Source organism: Dunckerocampus dactyliophorus, chromosome 17 (genome assembly GCF_027744805.1).
Source record: "Dunckerocampus dactyliophorus isolate RoL2022-P2 chromosome 17, RoL_Ddac_1.1, whole genome shotgun sequence".
Taxonomy (NCBI): domain Eukaryota; kingdom Metazoa; phylum Chordata; class Actinopteri; order Syngnathiformes; family Syngnathidae; genus Dunckerocampus; species Dunckerocampus dactyliophorus.
Genome location: NC_072835.1, coordinates 3800249 through 3818003, shown reverse-complemented (window position 1 = coordinate 3818003; position 17755 = coordinate 3800249). Strand labels below are relative to the sequence as shown.

The 17755-nt window shown below is 40.9% G+C and overlaps 2 protein-coding genes across 4 annotated transcripts in view; both read right to left on the bottom strand.

Moving 5' to 3' along the window:
- The window catches only part of pnpla7a (patatin-like phospholipase domain containing 7a), a 54322-nt gene extending 53131 nt beyond the window's left edge, over positions 1-1191 (bottom strand). For all 3 annotated transcript variants that reach the window (XM_054756936.1, XM_054756937.1, XM_054756938.1), the window contains exons 1-3: positions 1065-1191; positions 682-738; positions 186-269 (exon numbers count right to left, since the gene is read on the bottom strand). In XM_054756936.1, the coding sequence (XP_054612911.1) occupies positions 186-269; positions 682-735 (138 nt within the window). In that variant the 5' untranslated portion in view covers positions 736-738; positions 1065-1191. The remainder of the gene's footprint in view (positions 1-185; positions 270-681; positions 739-1064) is intronic.
- A 781-nt stretch (positions 1192-1972) lies between these two features.
- clic3 (chloride intracellular channel 3) lies at positions 1973-14627 on the bottom strand. Its single transcript, XM_054757877.1, has 7 exons — positions 14498-14627; positions 14302-14415; positions 10513-10622; positions 7459-7584; positions 7286-7392; positions 5180-5355; positions 1973-2551 (listed from the first exon to the last, which is right to left on the bottom strand). Exons 2-7 carry the CDS (start codon positions 14365-14367, stop codon positions 2384-2386), a joined length of 753 nt encoding a protein of 250 aa, XP_054613852.1. The 5' UTR covers positions 14368-14415; positions 14498-14627; the 3' UTR covers positions 1973-2383.
- Positions 14628-17755: the final 3128 nt, after the last annotated feature.

Sequence of the window (17755 nt, the reverse complement as noted above, 5' to 3'; positions counted from 1 at the left end):
AACATCAAGGCTAGATTTTGCAGAACACACTTACAATACACTACCGTGGCACTAATTGTTATTATTAAGATATGGTATCTTTAGAAGACGGCATTGCAAGTAGAAGTTCAGAAGTTCAGAACAGCAAAGCATTACCATCAAGTGCATTAACACAAGCAGCCACACATTGTACTCATCATACATACCATGGTGGTCTGCATCCTCTCCTCCACAAACTGTTGCACTCGGGTTGTCACGGCCGTGATGTCGTTCTTGCCGTGTACCAGCATCTGCGCACATTAGTGGAAGCCGATGTTGATTTCATTCTTAATCAAACAGGATATCATTGTGAAGGTAGGTCCGCCTCACGGTTGATTAGCACTTTCTTTGGCCTTATACTGCAGTTAATTGTGGGGGGGGGTTGTACCTGTATTGACCTGCCATTACAAAAATGCAGTCTGACCCACTTGGGTACATTCCAGTTAAACTACTTCTGCAAACTAGATCTACATACAGGCTCTTAGCTGCTTTTCTCTCCGCTCTTAGTGCGATTTCCTTCAAAAACGTTTCAGAGAAGAGGTTTCGGGTACAAGAATAGAGAAATTAGGAAAGGGGAAATGCTCCCTGGTCGTCCTAAATACAAGGTCTACCATATACTGCTGATGTTGCACATGACATGTTTAAGTCATTTGTACAACTTACTGAACTGGCCCATCCGCAGAGGTCTCCATCGTCGCCGTCTGTGTGGCAGCTCATATCCTGCATCATAGGAATGATTTAGTTTTAATAGCCTACATTGCTGCACACAAGAGGGGCATCAGGTTGGTGTGCTGGGCCAAGCATACAACAAGAACTTGGCTCTTTGAGCTCTTTTGCAACACATGCAGCCCGTAAATTTAATTGTATGCCTCGAATTCATATACTTTAAACGAAACAATGTTAACAAATGGTGACTCTCCATCAACGACGTTAGCTACAATAACATTAGCATGCTAGCTAATACGCTACGAAAGCTATGGCCGATAAAAGAAAGAAGCCAACGTTCTGTGCTCGGATTCCATACGTGCATAAAAGACCAGGCTTACTTTCCGGTGATTCCCAGCGGGATTGTTTCAAGTGTAGGACATTTCCAACTCGGAAAATTAGCAGCAAGCTAACAAAGTTTGCTCTACGCTGTCACTTGTTTAGCCCGCCCGTTTTACGCTATCAACCAATGGGCAGATATTTTGCTGTTACTATGGTACCGCTGAATTGTGTCATCCAATCAGGATTGAGCCTTACACTTCCGCATCTTCCTGCGAACATTGCTGGGAGTTCCACTGTCTTTTATTTGTGCTCAGCCAGCGTTTCCTCCACAGTTACATTCATTTTGACGCTGATTGTGTGGAGAATTTGTTTGTTTTATAGATAGTCATACTTTATTAATCTCGCGAGGGAAATCAACGTGTCACAACGGCATATTATATGGCGTGTATGTATTTAAGTATAATATATACACTAATGCTAAATGGGCAAACAGATAAAATACAGCGTCGAGAAAGAATGTCACATTGTCACCCAGGACAGTAGATAAAAAAGCTACATCTTTGCATATGCACACCCAATATAGTATGGATATGGTGTGATAAATTCAAGTTTGTACAGTCAGTGCAATTTGAGAGGTATGAATACATATGGGACAGTGTATAGTACATATATGAAATTGCATATGGTTGCAATAACAACAAAATGGGAAAAAAGAGACCCAGTTGATAATAATGTTTTTTTCATCTATATGACAAGGCTGCTATATACAAAGATGCAGCTTTTTCTTCTCTATACAGTATATACTGTAACTTATATATACAATATCTACATGTCCTGCTTTACAAAATATCAAAATGGTCAAAGTTGCATCCTTTCATTTTTCACTATGTGGCCCTCCCGTTATAATTATTAAAATAATTGCCTGAGAACATCAGAATGTTTCTTATATTCATGAAAAAGTCAATGCAGCATTTTTGACATTTCATTTTTATTAAATTATTTAAATTAGTTGGATAGATTATGACAAAGATATGTACATATCTGTCATCAAAAGATGCTGTAAAACCAAAAGCATATACTGTACTGATGTTACGAAGAAAATGAGCACATTAACATCAAAGACGTTATTCCTTCATTGCAGCTTATATCAAGTATATAAAAATTAATATTCTAATACATAAATGCACGGCGGCACTGGGCATTCATATCCTTTTGTTAATGGAGTGCTTCCACGCTCTTTGAATAAGACGTCCACTGAAACAAAAGCACACGATTTAGGAAGTCAATGCAGCATACCCGTACAGCATACAAGATATTTGACCACATGCTATCACAATCAACAAACCACTCAATACACTACAATTATTTGTCCGTGCATCTATTTGGTATTCAGATACTTTGCCACAGATTGGTACGCGATGAGGATCTCGGAGTCATTGGGGCAGGTGAAGCGAAACTCGTCCCTTTTGTAGGCGTTGTCCAGGTAACGTTTGAGACCCTTCAGCTCTGCAGGGATGTCAAAGTTGCGATACTTCTTACACACCACCTAGGGGCGATAGAGGCATAGGTAGGTAGTGGTAGTTGCAGTAATCACACTCAAAAAACAACAATCGGATTTGTAACGTATTGCGTTACCCATCTGGCTGAGCGGCCGTTACAACCACTGTTACAAAATGAGAGTTAAGTCCAGCGGCGCTAAATTTTCAAGAAGGGTGACCAGAGGGAGTGTTCCAACTATAGGGGGATCACACTCCTCAGCCTCCCTGGGAAAGTCAATTCCAGGATGCTGGAGAGAAGGGATACGACCGTTAATCGAACCTCGGCTACAGGAGGTGCAATGTGGTTTTCGTCCTGGTTGCGGAACACTGGACCAGCTCTACACCCTTGCAAGGGTACTGGAGGGTACTTGGGAGTTTGCCCAGCCGGTCTACATGTGCTTTGTGGACCTGGAAAAGGCATTCGACCGTGTCCCTCGCGGTGTCCTGTGGGGGGTGCTACGGGAGTACGGGATTGGTGGCGCGCTACTACGTGCCATTCAGTCCTTGTACAACCGGAGCAGGAGCCTGGTTCGCATTGCCAGCAGTAAGTCAAACCTGTTTCCGGTGAACGTTGGCCTCCGCCAATAATTTTCATGGACAGAATTTCTAGGCGCAGCCAAGGTGTCGAAGGAGTCCAGTTCGGGGGCCTTAGGATCTCATCTCTGCTATTTGCAGACGATGTGGTCCTGATGGCCTCATTGGGCTGTGACCTGCAGCGTTTACTGGGTCGGTTTGCATCTGAGTGTGAAGCTTCTGGGATGAGACTCAGCACCTCCAAATCTGAGGCCATGGTTCTCAGTCGGAAAAGGGTGGATTGCTCCCTCCGGGTTGGGAATGGGGTCCTGCCCCAGGTGGAGGAGTTCAAGTATCTCTGGGTCTTGTTGACGAGTGAGGGAAGGAGCGTGAGGTTGATAGGCTGATCGGCGCAGCGTCTGCAGTAATGCGGTCGCTGTACCAGACCGTCGTGGTGAAGAGAGAGCTGAGCCGGAAGGCAAAGCTATCAATTTACCGTTCGATCTATGTCCCCACACTCACCTATGGTCATGAGCTTTGGGTCGTGACCGAAAGAACGAGATCGCGGATACAAGCGGCTGAAATGAGTTTTCTTCGTAGGGTAGTGAGACTCACCCTAAGAGATAGGGCGAGGAGCTTGGTCATCCGGGAGGAGCTCAGAGTAGAGCCGCTGCTCCTTCACATCGAGAGGAGCCAGCTGAGGTGGCTCGGGCATCTAGTCCGGATGCCTCCCTGGTGAGGTGTTTCGGACATGCCCAGCCGGGAGAAGGCCCCGGGGAAGACCTAGGACACGCTGGAGGGATTATGTCTCACAGCTGGCCTGGGAACGCCTTGGTGTCCTCCCGGTGGAGCTGGAGGAGGTGGTCGGGGACCAGGAAGTCTGGGCTTCCCTACTAAGACTGCTGCCCCCGCGACCCCGACCCGGATAAGCGGAGGAAAATGGAATGGAATTATAAAATCATAAATGTATGACTTAATAATAATGTAATATTACTAATATGTAATGTTATTATATGTTATTTATAACAGATTATTAATATGTATTATTAATGTCATATTATCACTTTTTTCTCGTAATTATTATCACTTTATTCTCGTAATATTACGTTTTTTCTCATAAATTTATGACTTTATTCTCGTAATATTGCAACATTTTTTCTCATACATTTACAACTTTATTCTCGTAATATTAATACTTTGTTCTCATAAATTTCTGACATTTTTGTTCTCATAAATTTATGACTTTATTCTCTTTCATTTGTAAATAATTTTCTCATAAATTTACACCTTTATTCTCGTAATATTACAACGTTTTTTTTCTCGTAAATGTCCGACTTTTTTCTCGTAAATGTACAACTTTATTCTCCTAAACGTATGATGTTATAATGTAATATTATCGCTTTTTTCTCGTAAATTTACGGCTTTATTCTTGTATATTTACGACTTTATTCTCGTAATATTACGCCTTTTTTCTCATAAATTTATGACTTTATTCTTGCAATATTGCGATTTTTTTCTTCTAAAATTTACAACTTTATTCTTGTGATATTACAACTTTTTTTCTTGTAAATTTACGACTTTTTTCTCAAAATCTCAGATTTTTTTCTAATGTGGCCCTAACATGCCGTCGTAATTATGAGAAACAAATAAAATTAGGTTGTCATTTTGGGGAAATAGGCTGGGGAAAAAGTTGTAATATTATGGGAATAAAGTCATAATAATATTACAGGAAGAACATTTACAATGATTATTCAAGAAAAAAGTTTAGATATTTAGAAAAATTTAAAAAAAACAACAAAATGGGAAAAAAGGGACCCAGTTGATAATAATGTTTTTTTCATCTATATGACAAGGCTGCTATATACAAAGATGCAGCTTTTTCTTCTCTATACAGTAGATACTGTAACTTATATATACAATATCTACATGTCCTGCTTTACAAAATATCAAAATGGTCAAAGTTGCATCCTTTCATTTTTCACTATGTGGCCCTCCCTGGAAAAAGTTTGGACACCCCTGCCCTAAAGGTACCAAACACAGCTTAACATAGCAACCCGAGCTACACCACTGAATTCTGTACATTTCAAACTTTCACCCAAAGTATCACGTTCAAGAGGTCTCACCTTGACAATGTTGAGTTTGGGAAGCAAGTTGCAGTCGGCCAAAGTGAGACTGTCCCCGTCCAGGTAGGGACGACAAGACTCTGTGGCATTTGGGTTGTGGTCCAGCTCGTGAAGGAGCGGCGTGTCAAAGTACATGTTGAGCTTCACCAGGGTTGATAAGAATTTCTTCTCCAGCACTGAAACATCATAATATTTTTGTTATCCTTTGCTGTTATTACTAGCTTCTCTGTCAGGCTTTGCTATTACTACAAATCCGGGAATTCTTTGCAATAGCTGTAGCGTCTCGTGACGTGGGCCACAGCAACTCATTAGCGCACATTTAGCTGATCAAATGTGTTTTAAGTGGCTCGTTTTACGACAAGTCATGGCTGTAGCATTGACGAAACAGATAGAATGTTTATACAGTATGTGGTCTAAATTATGTCCAAAACACAAGCTAGTTTGTTACAGGTTATTAGCCTATGGTGCGTTCCAGACACCTTGGACACCTCGGACTGGGAAAAGTGACACTTGAAGTTCCAACTCGATGTACCCCGATTCTGTGTTTATTTTGAGGTCAGTAATCGCAAGCTCCAAGTGCTGTTAGTTCCTACCTCCTCGTAGTGACGTGCGGCTCGATACTGTAATACGATTCACTCACTCGTCACTCACTCATAAGTTTCACTGACTCATGGGTGCTCGAAGACTCAGATGGGGCAAACTTGTTCCACATGTGTTTTGTGATTACTGACTCGAGTACCTAATTCACTTTAGCGACTGACTCGTAACACTTCAAGTCAGTAAAAGGAATCGCGTTTTGGTACCCATGGTGAAGTGGCAGCCTTCAAGCAGCTTCAACCAGGAAGTACGGAGTCAAGCTTGTTATGAATTAGTACGGATGCATGAATATCTCATATACAGTGGTACCTCATTTAACGTACGCCCCGCTTTGCTAAAATTTTGCCTTGGCTTGCATTTGCCAAGGCCATCTTGGATCACGCGCCCAAGACGTAATCTCGCAATACTTGCACGCGATGGTGCAATACACTGTGGGCCTCTGGTGTCATTTTAGGGCACCAGCATTTGTTTATACCATAGTTGCTGCGCTACGCCACGTAACAAAATACATGGACAGCACAAAAGAGAAAGGCAACGGACCTTAGCAAGACAAGAGTGCAAGACCTTGGAATTTTCACAGCTTAAGAGAAGATCATTGTTATTTCAGAGGTACACACATCCATGCATACACATCTACTCAGGTTCCCACGTAACACATCAAGGGTGACACTCTGTGTTTCTGTCTCATTTTACATGCATAACATACGTTCCAACAACAAAACATAAGCATTGAAACTTGTTGTTCGCGGCATCCGGACTCAAACATAGCACACGCCACCTACACCTTATAAGGTGTCCTCACCAGCGCACTTCCGCGACGTCACTGCCATTTTTTTTTTATATTAAACGGCAAGTTACATGTTTATTGGTTTTAGAACGTTGATGTTTAGTTTAATATAATTTTTGCAAATTTTAATTGCAGCTGAATAATGTGTTTATTTTGTGTTATTTTGTTAAATGATGTTTTTTGTTGTTTTTTTTTTTTTACAACAAAACTAAATAAAAGTGATGTTAAATGTTCAGTTGTCCATTCAGTTGTCATTTGTAATTATTTTTGCATCGTTTTCTGCATGTAAAACATGTATATAAGATGTGTTTTCATACACAAAATTACAGTAGTTAATGAGGAACGAACCTAACTGCTACTCATTAGTTATTCATTAGTTGTTCATTAGTTCCTCAGTAACTAGCCTAAACTTATGTGCCTTAGTCATTAGTTCCTCAATAGTTCCTGATTAGTTCTTCATTAGTTCCTCGGCAACTACTGTATTTTTGTGTACTTTATTGTAAAGTGTGACCACATTTTTGGGTGTCTGGAACGGATTAATTGGATTTACAATATTTTCTATGGGAAAATTGCATTTGGTTAGAGCCCGTTTTGGTTTGAGTCTGACCTGCCGGCATGGTTTAACGACGTTAACCAAGGCACGACTGTACAGTATTTTTGCAGGTTTGCTAGTTTGTTACGCGCAAGATTGTATGAAAAATATTTTGTATTGTTTTTCTTACTTTCATTTAGTACAGGGTTGGGATTCTTTATGTATGCTGAGAATTTCCGGAAGATGTCTTCTCCAATGGAGGTTGACTCCTTGTATCGACAGCACAGTTTTGGGTACCTGCCACGGGAAGGTCATTTAATGCAACGCGGTTTCAATGAACTGTTTGTGCTGTGCTTCTCTCACTGTGGCGGCGCCAGATTCTCCTCCAGGAACTCCTCAATCTTATTGGTGTCTGTTTTGACGTCACCGTTGTAGAGCAGGAAGGGAGGCTGAGAGCCCGGCGCCAAGGCCTTCAGTGAGGGCTGCGGCCTGGCACACAGCAAATATGATTAACCAGTATGATAACATCAAATAAAAAAATTGCAAAAAAAGTAGTGAGGTAAAGGCAACCGGAAGTAACAGTTGCTCCGTCATCACCATGGCAACGTTGTTCTTAAAGGCGCTTCCCTCCTTTATTGCAGGGAATATGTTCCCAATAGCCCGCAATAAGTGAAATTGGCGAAGTAGACAACTTTACTTGTTTCCAATGATTATATATGTTTTAAGGCTGTAAAACCCCTCACCATACACTTTATACACTTTTCTCAGACAGCCATTAACATTTTCTCACGTTTCTCTCTTGTTTAAACACTCTCAAAGTTCAAATTTCTTTTCACTTTTAATGATCAATCTTGGACACAAGAACTTGACTCACAATATTCACTCCTCTATGTGCCTCGTCCCGGTGCCGTTCCGCTGTAGCATTTTTGTATCCTTGTTACCACATATTGCTCCTGCTGTAGTATTTTACTCCTCCTCGTAACCGAAGATTCAATTACAATATTCCCTAATGGCGCCCTATGATCGCTCGCAAACAGGAAACAGCAGTGCAGTGGGGTTCTCTGTTGTGGCTCTATATTTAGACTGCTGCCAAGTGGGGGAAAGACATCTAACTCACAGTATACAACACCCTCTACTGGTATCACTAGTAAATACAACTATAAACCACAAGGAGAACACATATTCATATGCTGTTTAAAAAAAATGCAAAATTGCACTTTAAAAATCCGGGAAAAGTTAACCCGCGATGTAGTAAGGGAACATATATATAAATTTATATGAATATATGCAGAGATTTAAAAATATATTTGATATAAAATATATTAAAATATCCAGTAATATCCATCCATCCATCTTCTATGCAACTTATCTTATATATCATGATATACAAGTATAATGAATTCATATATTGTATATACTGCGATTGGCTGGCGGCCAGTCCAGGGTGTACCCCGCCTCCAGTCCAAAGTCAGCTGGGATAAGCTCCACAATCCGCCTGCAACACTAGTGAGGATTAAGTGGCATAGAAAACAAATTAATGAATAATATATTTAATAACTGTAATATATTATAATATATATATATACATACAGTGGTGTGAAAAAGTGTTTGCCCCCTTCCTGAGTTTATATTTTTTTGCATGTTTGTCACACTTGAATGTTTCAGATCAAACAAATTTAAATGTTAGTCAATGACAACACAACTGAACACAAAATGTAAAATGTTTTGAAATGAATTTTTTATTATTAAGAGAGAAAAAAATCCAAACCTACATGGCCCTGTGTGAAAAAGTGTTTGCCCCTGTAATTTAACAGAGATTAATTGACATCTATCCGTATGGAAAAGGTTATAAAGCCATTTCTAAAGCTTTGGGACTCCAGTAAACCACAGTGAGAGCCATAATCTACAAATGACAAAAACATGGAACGGTGGTGAACCGGCCAACCAAAATGACCCCAAGAGCGCAGCAACGACTCATCCAAGAAAAAGAACATCATAGCAACAGTAAAATATGGTGGTGGTAGTGTGTTGGTTTGGGGCTGTTTTACTGCTTCAGGACCTGGAAGACTTGCCGTGATAAATGGAACCATGAATTTTGATGTCTACCAAAAAATTCTGAAGAAGAATGAAGATTTTGGAGTGGCCTAGTCACCTGAATCCTATTGAGATGTGGCATGACCTTAAAAAGGTGCTTCATGATGGAAAACCCTCCAATGTGGCTGAATGACAACAATTCTGCAAAGATGAGTGGGCCAAAATTCCTCCACAGCGCCGTAAGAGACTCATTGCAAGTTATCACAAACGCTTGATTGCAGTTGTTGCTGCTAAGAGGGGCCCAACCAGTTATTAGGTTTAGGGGGCAATCACTTTTTCACACAGGACCATGTAGGTCTGGATTTTTTTCTCACTTAATAATAAAAAGTTTCATTTATAAACTGCATTTTGTGTTCAGTTGTGGTGTCATTGACTAATATTTAAATTTGTTTGATGATCTGCATGTGACAAACATGCAAAAAAATAAGAAATCAGGAAGGGGGCAAACATTTTTTTCACACCACTGTCTGTAAAAAAAAGTTCTGATTAAAAAATACATGTTTTATATAAAAAAGTCTAGTGGTTAGCATGTTGGCCACACAGTCACAGTCTGGAGATCGGGAAGACCAGGGTTCCATTCTACCTCGGGCATTTCTGTGTGGAGTTTGCATGTTCTCCCCGTGCGTGTGTGGGTTTTCTTCCTCCCACATTCCAAAAACGTGCATGTTAGGTTAATTGGCGACTCTAAATTGTCCATAGGTGTGTGAATAGATGTGAGTGTGAATGGTTGTTTGTCTATATGTGCCCTGTGATTGGCTGGCGACCAGTCCAGGGTGTACCCCGCCTGTCGCCCGAAGTCAGCTGGGATAGGCTCACACCCCTGCGACCCTAATGAGGAGAAGCGGCATAGAAAATGGATGGATTATAAGGAAAAACTCGATACCAATATCAACCGATATTACATTTTTATGGCAATATCGGTACGACCCGACATCCCTAATATATTTATGTGTATATAAAATCTAAAGATACAAAATATATTTTGCATAAAAAAATAAATATATCACAATATATATATATATGAATTTATTTATGATATATACTGTATACTGTGATTGGTTGCCGCCAAGGTTGTGGGCTGCCTCCTGCGTGCGTGCGTGTGTGCGTGTACGTGCGTGTGTGCGTGTATATATGTTTCTTGTTTTTTTTTACAAGATCATCTGGCCCACAGAACGTTTGCCCTTGGACAAATGTAGTTGAAGGCCCCTGCTGTATTAGTAGTGACAAACAAGTTCTGTATTGCCACTGATGCAAACAAATACAGGTTTCGTCTGTAATTCATGACTCAAAAATAGAGCAATACATTTTGAAAACGGTGCTTACTGCTTCATGTCCACAGTGGTGATTTTAAAGTTGGCGCCCTTCAACCAGAGAATCATGAAGAGTCTCTGGCAGAAAGGACAATTGCCCACACTCTCAGCATCACTGCTGGCCTGAAAGGCAAAAACAAGACAATGTTGACACACAACGTCATGTTACATGCTTGTAAAAATCACAATAATACATAAGTTCAAATCATGTACTATTAGTAAATGCATTTCTATAAAAAAGACATTTGCATATACTTTAGAGTAGTCAGTGTACAGCTTGTACAGCAGTACAGATTTATTTCCCACTGAAAATGACTCCATCATTTTCCAAAGAGCAGGCAACACAAGTGAGTAGCAAGGTCGTTAGCTGTGTCTCATTCCAGGGTTTGCATCCTTCAAGTGAGCATTTGCAGGGTGCACGACATCATCACGGTGCGCTATGGCTGTCCCAATTCAAAAAAGCTCCAAGGGTCCTTAAAATGTGTCCTCCTCTGCCATTAGCTCCAAGTGTCAATTACGACTATCCTTATTGGCCTTCCACACCCCAAGATCCTTTGAAAAAATATTTCAACATGGCGACACTACACGGAGGAAAAAGGAGCGACTTGTAGCGTAAGTATAGCTTTATTTGCTCATTACAACATATAACGCTGTATACATAAAGCTTAGTATGACATTTGAACCTAAATTTGTGTTAAAATACGAGACCTCGACTAGCGTAATGCTGATCGACCACCGTGCTGCTCGCTCCTCTTTTTCCCAGAAAGGAAGCCTCATACTGGGGCGACGTGTTTTCACGAAACTGACTGGCGACAAATCTGGCAACTTTTTCTGGAGAGTTTTGTGGTTCTGGGGGACTTTATACGTGAAAGCAAGCATTACAATGTCTGATCTCATTGAGCAGCAGCGGCTTGCTGTCACAAGCTGTCAGTGCACTGTCATCTTCCGCGGCACACTGAGTGGCATTGTGGAACTCTACTGAATCACATCCATTAATCACGCGTGCCAACAACTTGGATCTCGCCCTGTTTTACAGAGCGGGATCTAAAACGCAAATATTTCTTATCCGTCCATCCATCTTCTACCGCTTATCCGAGGTCGGATCACGGGGGCAGCAGCCTAAGCAGGAAAGCCCAGACGTCACTTTGTCCAGCTCCTCCCGGCGGACCCCGAGGCGTTCCCAGGCCAGATGAGAAACATAGTCTTGTCAACATGTCCTGGGTCTTCCCCAGGCTTCTACCGGTCGGACGTGTCCTGAACACCTCCCCAGGGAGGCATCCTGACCAGATGCCCAAGCCACCTCATCTGGCTCCTCTCAATGCGAAGGAGCAGCGGTTGTACTCCGAGTTTCTCGCGGATGACAGTGCTTCTCACCTTATCTCTAAGGAAGAGTCCAGACACCCTACTTTATGCTTTTATTTACTAAAAAAATGCAAACAGAACTTTTTTAAAAATAAATAAAAGCAACCCATTTGGGTGATCTTTCAAATAAATTAGACTCTGAGTTTTTTTTAATAGAAAAATAATAATAAAATAAACTGTTGTACTTGTAATCAAACAATTGTTTAAACATTGTGGCGAAATGTAATGGACAGTTACAGTTAAATAGCTCTCTGTAGAGCGTGAAGTTCAACCATCTGCTGTAAGTGAAATAGACACACGTGATAGCTCGTTGACGACATCACTTTTAGCTTTTTCATAAAGTGCTGGTATAACTTTCAGGCTAAAGTGAGGACGTGATGGTATTTCATAGCGAGGTTCAAGAACTTTAATCACATACAGTCATGGAAGAAATTATTAGACCACCCTTGTTTCTTCAGTTTTTTGATCCATTTTAATGCCTGGTACAACTAAAGGTACATTTGTTTGGACAAATATAATGATGATAACAAATATAGCTCATAAGAGTTGAATTTAAGAGCTGATATCTAGCAACTTCCATGGTTTTCTTGGTAATAACCAAAATCACTGAAGTTCTTACATGAATACCTATGGCATTGTACTGCCAAAAAATGAGCTAATTTTGTTGTCATTGTTATATTTGTCCAAACAAAGGTACCTTTAATTGTATCAGGCATTAAAACAAGAAACTGAAGAAACAAGGGTGGTCTAATCACTTTTTCCATGACTGTACTTAAAGCCAGCGCTCTCAACAACTGAATATGGACGTAATCTCGCGTCTATAAAAACTCCAATACCATGTGTTACTGCTTTGGCCCGGTCAGAGTTTCTTGCTAGAGGTTGTTTATATGGTGAAGGTATGGGTGTTTGCGCAAAGCTGGTTTTCTTTCTTGCAAATGTAACATTCACTGCCAGGTTTTAAGTGCACTAAAATGGTTAGATGTGTTTCCTGCAGCATACCCGATATCCATGGAACAATGTCAACACACAACTTTGGATTTATCCATTTGCCTTTGTCCAGCCGTAATTTTAACAGGGAAGCCAAAGTGTTCCCAAACAGGAGACCGTAGTGAGATGGGCGGGTCTTCCAACTCAGGCTTCTGGCTTGCATTTGCCATGATGCTATTTGTCACACCGGCGAGCTACTAGCGTTCCTCCCCCTCAGTCAGTAGTGTCCGACACTCAGATAACCAAAACGGTACATAAGTGGACCAAACCGAACATGTAGAACCGAAACGGTTCAATACATCCATGTGAACCGTTACACCCATAGTATCCATGGTTCCGTTTTGGGCTCATTTGGTCAAAGTCTGTAAGGTGAGTTTGCCAGAATACGAGCCCTCGTCTGCGGCCAGTTCTAGCTTCCTGCACGTTTTAGAACATGGGTTATGCTGACAGTTTTGTTCACCCAGTCAGACATTCTCCACCAGATTTCAAGTAAAACTGGTGGCAGGTGGCAGCAAAAGTGAATATGGCCCGGTTTTAGTGCTGCAGGTTTCCGGACCACCAAAATATTGAATTTTTTGCCGGTCCTGATGCATCTGCTTTGGTTAGTACCCCAAACAGGTGAGCATTAATGGCTGTACAGTATGTTGACTCAATTTCAAAGAATTCTATAAGAACTACTCTAAAGTAGATCCAAGTTTAATTCCTCTCGTATTGTCCCGTAACAAGATTGCTCCAAAACAGACAACAAAAAAACCCCCACCACTGTGCCAAATGCTCGATGGAGGTATCGCAACCACTTTCTCAAATGTCACAGCAAAAGTTTCAGAGTGGCTTTTGGCGTCTGCATCTGACCAAAGTGTGATAACATCTTGCCGAGCCTGCTCCGCCCCGAGACTGTCTTCATGTCCAACATCTTAGGAATTTCAAGTGGAGGGATGATGCCACGCCCACATTTAAATACGATAAAATAAAATTAACCTAAACAACCTCCCACAACGTTGGTGTTCTATTTATTTGTTTGGTCTTTATTTGTTTTGTCGCCACCTGCCTGGACATGATGTGCCTTTAATGGTTGACATTTGGAAAACAAAGCACGCTTGGCTCAAAGAAAAACCCTTTCAAAAAAACATAATAAACCAATACTTTACTGCTTTAGATTTTTTTTTTTAAACATGAGTTGTTGTTTTTTTTAACCAATAAAGCCATTTTTCTGGTTGTGACTGCTAAAAATTATTTCACAAATAAGATTACAGATATTTAAAAAATATAATTACAATCTTAAGTAATATTTTGTTTAATAATGTTTTGTTTTGTTTTAGTAATGTTTTGTTGTTATTTTGTTTAAATGCCAATAACACATTAATATTTTGGTGTTCAGCTAACAAAGTACTATACAGTGTTTTTTTCCAGCAAATACATGCTTTAGAGTACATGGAAACACTGCAGGACCCACCTTGACGAACAATTCAATCTCGGGGGTATCAGCAGCCGTTTTTCGGTCCATCAGTCCCCTCTGCATGCCCAATTCTTTTGCTTATGTTGCTACAAAGACACTTTTCCTTAAAAGCTGTAATTGCAAAAGTTTGGAGACAAAAATGTGTTAATAATGTGTTGTTGTTTTTTAATTCTTATTGTAAGTTTGTACTCACAGTGGAAGTCACTCTCAGCACAGGTTGCTTTATATGTTCTCCACCCGATTGAAAAGATTTAAATGTAATTTTCCACCCGTCCGCCCCGTCCACAGTCCTCTGTAAGTTTGCAGGTATTTGATTGATGTTGCACAACACCTGGCAAGCCACATCCCCTCCCAGCTTAACCAGTCTGACCAGTCAGTCTGGATCTCTCCTCTTGGGCCTTCGAGCATTTTCTTTTCTGCAAAAGAAAAAATTATGCTTTTGGTGTCATAACTTTGCTTACAATGCTAAAGAAACACTAACCTGCTAACTAACAAATGGACGTAAAAACAAACACGCATGGCTGCATGGCTGCATTTGTTGGAAATTTGGAGTCGCACTGGTTCCCCCCTCCTCACGCTACCAATGGAAGACTCCAGACCGACTGCTGGCTAACAAAGAAACTGAAAAAACTAACACGACTGTGCTGCAACGTGATTTTCATGCTTTCGTAAGAGGAATTTACCAATTCTTTGCCAGAGCTGAGTCACAACTGAAGAGTTTCCTACATCTCAAAATCAAAAACTTTAGACCCATTGTTGTCTTTCATCATCCTCCAACATCCAGGACGTAGTCTAGGTAATTTTTCATGAACTAGGAGGTAGTCCTGGTCATCCTCCATGAACCAGGAAGTAGCTTAGGTCATCATTTCCCTCGCACCAAAAAATAGGTCAATTGAGGTAAAATAATGTCATCGTGCTCCATTAACCATGAAGTAGTTTTGGTCATTGTTCTCCAGGAACCAGAAAGTAGCCTAAGTCATAATCCTCCAGGAACCAGGAAGTAGCCTAGGTCATCAATCTCCAGGAATCAGGAAGTACCCTTGATCATCAACCTCCATATACCAGAAAGTAGCCTAGGTAATCCACCTCCATAAACCAGGAAGTAGCCTTGTTCATCATCCTCCATGAACCAGGAAGTAGTCCTGGTCATTGTTCTCCAAGAACAAGGAAGTAGACTCGGTCATCGTCCTCCATGAATCAAGAAATAGCTTTAGACGACATTCTCCAACCAGGAAGAACCAGGAAGTAGTCTCAGCCATCAATCTCCATGACTCAGGAAGTAGCCTCAGTCATCATCCCCCATGAGCCAGGTTAGTGGTGTGGGTCATCATCCTGCATGATCCAGTTAAGTAGCCTCGGTCATCGTCCTCCATTAACCACAAAGTAGCCTTCCAACTTTGTTCAGCATCTGAAGTTGCACAAAGAACGGTAAGCTGGACTGATAACTGCTGTGGAACTAATGTGACAAAAAACTAATGTAAGCAATCCCTTGTTTGTGGCGGATAATTGGTTCCAGACCCACCCGTGATAAGTGAATTTGATAAGTGATAAGTGAATGAGGGCTGCATGGTGGGTTAGTGGTTAGCTGGCCACACATTCAGGAGATTGGGAAGATCTGGATTCAAATCCCCGTTGGGCGTTGTTAGAGATGAAATTCTGTGCAACCTACTAAAGGTCAAAAGGACCACTTTAGAGAATGAATTAAGCCAGTTTCACCTCCCCTTACGTTTTTGTTAATCTCCAGTTATGAGAAGGAAAAAGGGCTCACACACTGGTATTAGTTTTACAAAACGTATTGAAAAATAAGTCATATAGAATTATTTCACATTCTTCGGATATCCGAGCTAGCTGTCCCTCCTAATGTCATCCTGTGGCTTCCTGACCAGAAGGAGAGAGAGCGCCCTGATCGCTAGTTCCCTCTGCCTTTTTATAATTGTTTTCCTGAGACCATCGGCACAAGTCTCTCTAAAGATAACTGTCTTCCGGATTCTTTCACAAAGCTTGTGTGACGTCATATGTTCCCATAACTGGCTGCTGGTCCCGGCTGGCCTTCGCCAATTGTACGCCATTTGTGAGATCGCACTATTTCTGTTTGACCTTTGACATACTTAAACAGTTGTCCATCTACTCAGCTAATTGTTTAATGAAGCATTATTATAATAAGTACTTGTAGTCACTCACTCAGTTAATTATTAAACAGTTACATTTATACTGTACTTATATTAAGGCACTCGGTTAATAGTTCAATCAATAAACATCAATGCAAACAGTTATTCTAAAATCTACTTGTAATAAATATTTGCTCACTCAGCTAACAAGATAATAAAACAATATTATCCTACAGCATCTCTGTGTGGAGTTTGCATGTTCTCCCCGTGCGTGCGCGGGTTTTTCCCGGGTACTCCGGTTTCCTCCCACATTCCAAAAACATGCATGTTAGGTTCATTGACGACTCTAAATTGTCCATAGGTGTGAATGTGAGTGTGAAGGCGCTGTACCCCGCCTCTCACCCGAAGTCAGATGGTGAGCATACCCGAGTGAGGATAAGCGGCTTTGAAGACGGATGGATGGATAAGCGAATGAGACGTGCGCCCTCATCGCTTTGTGCCGCGACTGTTGCCAACTTTTCAGTAAGAAAAGTCTTGGGATGACGTGAGATGATGTCATCTAATTTGCATATGATGTTGTAAAATGCTGTAGGAAAAAAGCATAACCTTGTAGGAGAGACAAATAAGTGAGTAAAAACAACTTAATGAAAATGGCTATTGAGCACAATTGAACAACAAATAATTGGATGGATGGTATTTCCCCGTTTAGAAATAAAACTGAAAAAGCTGAATCCTCTACATTAATCCATCATTGCACTCTTCTTATGGTTGTTTACATTGAAATATAACAGCGTTTTATTCTATGTATTTATGTATGCTACACGTAACCGAATATGACGTTTACGTCTGCGCTACGTGCATTTCGTACATTTTTACATAGCTCAGTCTTGGTGGATGTCATAAAACGATAGATACATCTGCATGCTAACTAGGTATTTTAACAAGAGTCACGTATAAAATAATTTGCCAACATATAAATATATATGTACCTGTATATGTAAATATATGAAGTATTGTTATTGCCCGTTTATGTTCATTTTATGTACATTTAAAAAATAATAACTACCACAGCACGTGACGTCCCAGAAGCGCGAAGTGACGTGACGTAATCCTTACCCGTGACAAGCCTCGCTCATCATCCTCCATTAACCAGGAAGTTGCCTAGGCTATTGTTCTCCATGAACCAGGAAGTAATCTAGATCATTAATCTCCATGAACCAGGAAGTAGCCGTGGTCATCATTTTCCATGACCGAGAAAGTAGCCTTGGTCATCATCCTCCGTGAACCAGGAAGTAGTCTCGGTCATTGTTCTGCATGAACCCCGAAGTAGTTTAGGTCCTCAT

Bases quoted from the DNA above. Each gene is read 5' to 3' on its own strand.
- clic3 (XM_054757877.1), bottom strand. From the start codon at position 14,367: ATGCAGAGGGGACTGATGGACCGAAAAACGGCTGCTGATACCCCCGAG. The intron at 10,623-14,301 runs GTGGGTCCTGCA...TTTGCCTTTCAG, and splicing joins AGATTGAATTGTTCGTCAAG to GCCAGCAGTGATGCTGAGAG. The intron at 5,356-7,285 runs GTAAGAAAAACA...ATGATGTTTCAG, and splicing joins CAACCCTGTACTAAATGAAA to TGCTGGAGAAGAAATTCTTA.